Source organism: Eimeria acervulina, genomic scaffold (assembly GCF_000499425.1).
Source record: "Eimeria acervulina Houghton genomic scaffold, Eah_scaff2365, whole genome shotgun sequence".
NCBI lineage: Eukaryota > Apicomplexa > Conoidasida > Eucoccidiorida > Eimeriidae > Eimeria > Eimeria acervulina.
This window is the reverse complement of record NW_013548414.1, coordinates 1-1,766: the sequence shown is the minus strand read 5'-3', so window position 1 is coordinate 1,766 and position 1,766 is coordinate 1. Positions and strand designations below refer to the sequence as shown.

The following is a 1,766-nucleotide window of genomic DNA, read 5'->3' as shown; positions in this document are numbered from 1 at the left end:
AGCAGCAGCAAGATCAGCAGCAGCGAGAGCAGCAGCAGCAAGCGCGGTGGAGCCATCGTACTGTAAAAGCAAAGAAACCGGACGAAGCAGAAACTGTGCTGCTGATGCTGCTGCTGCTGCAGCAACAGGAGCTCAAGCAACGGTAATAACAGCAGCACTAGCAGCAGCAACAACAGCAGCAGCAGCAGCAACAGCAGCAGCAACACTGAACTTCATCAGCAACTCACACAAGAGCCACAGAGTCTCTTGTCAAAGCCCGGGCCCAACGCCGTTGCTGCAGCATGCAATTGTTCCTGCTGTTGCTGCTGCTGTTGCAGCTGCTGTTGCTGCTGCTGCTGCTGCTGCTCTGCCGCAAACCGCATGGCGCAGCAGACAGAAAGCCCGCAGAAAATGTCAGCTCATCAGGAGACACCTGAAGTCCCCGGTACTTTTGCTGCTGCTGCTGCTGCTGGATCTGCTGCTGCTGCTGCTGCTGGATCTGCTGCTGCTGCTGCTGCTGGATCTTCTGCTGCTGCTGCTGCTGCTGCTGGAGCCCCTGCAGAAAGTGTATAACCCGAAGGGGCCGCAGCAGCCGCTGGGGGCCGCTTGGGCCCACCACCTTAACGAGGCCGGACATGCGCAGAAGAGTCACCGCATCTGCCAAACCCTAAACCCTAAACCCTAAACCCTAAACCCTAAACCCTAAACCCTAAAATTAAAGTCCTTAATGAAGTAACGCTCAAAAATGTATCCCCCAACACCAGAAGACCGAAGGTGTCGTGCGAAGGCACAGAGGCCTAAACCTAAACCCCCCAAACCCTAAACCCTAAACCCTAAACCCTAAACCCTAAACCCTCGTTCTGGATTCTCAATCCTCAATATAATTCCACAAGATATATGAAATTTAATGATTAAAACGAAGAAGAAACACTAAAGAGATGCTGCAGCTGGTAGCAACACAGAGAGAGGGCCCCCCAACCCCGGGGGCCCCTTGCGATCTGTCGCATCTGCTGTTTAAATAGCATTCAAATTCTTTAGGGTTTAGGGTTTAGGGTTTAGGGTTTAGGGTTTCACCTAGGCGCTGTAGAGTCTCCTCTGCATCTGCCCCCTGTCTCCATTATTATATGTTGAGACACTCGAGGATGACATCAACACAAAAAACTGTATGCATCATGAAGGGCCCTAACCCTAAACCCTAAACCCTAAACCCTAAAGCCTAAAGCCTAAGCCGTAAACCCTAAATCCTAAACCCTAAACCCTAAGTGCAGTAGGGCTAGGGATTAGTGAAGGTCTCGACGTGGACAAGGTCTATGGTTTGGGGCTTATAGTTTGGCAATTAGGGTTTAGGGTTTAGGGTTTAGGGTTTGGGGATTAGAAGTAGGGCAGAAGAGACAGCGCGTTATGCTGCACACATTTAATCTGCTGAAACACCCTTTACATTTATTTGTTATTCAAATGAGTTAGGGGGAGACACAAAGAATGAAGAGACAGATAAGATCTATATATATAAATAAATATATATATATATATACGTATATATATATATATATATAAGTATATATATATATATATTCTGAGTTTAGATTGATATGTCTATTTCTTCTCTCATTAATGCTGGCTATCGTAGGTGAGGAAGTAAATAAATAATTAACAATATCTCTAATTAATAGCAATTGCTTTCAGTGTCTATGCAGGCCTCAAAAGGTTTTATCTTCTACTTGTAATGTGGGGTTGTCTTGCTGCAGCAGATGTAGCAGCAAGTTGTGCTGCCATATATATATATATAT

At 46.5% G+C, this 1,766-nt stretch overlaps 1 protein-coding gene across 1 annotated transcript; it reads right to left on the bottom strand.

The window, feature by feature from the left end:
- Positions 1-223: 223 nt before the first annotated feature.
- On the bottom strand, positions 224-636 carry EAH_00066190 (hypothetical protein; the record flags this gene model as incomplete). Its single annotated transcript, XM_013392748.1, has 1 exon — positions 224-636. A coding segment is annotated over one exon (413 nt), but the record flags the coding sequence as incomplete, so codon positions are not given.
- Positions 637-1,766: the final 1,130 nt, after the last annotated feature.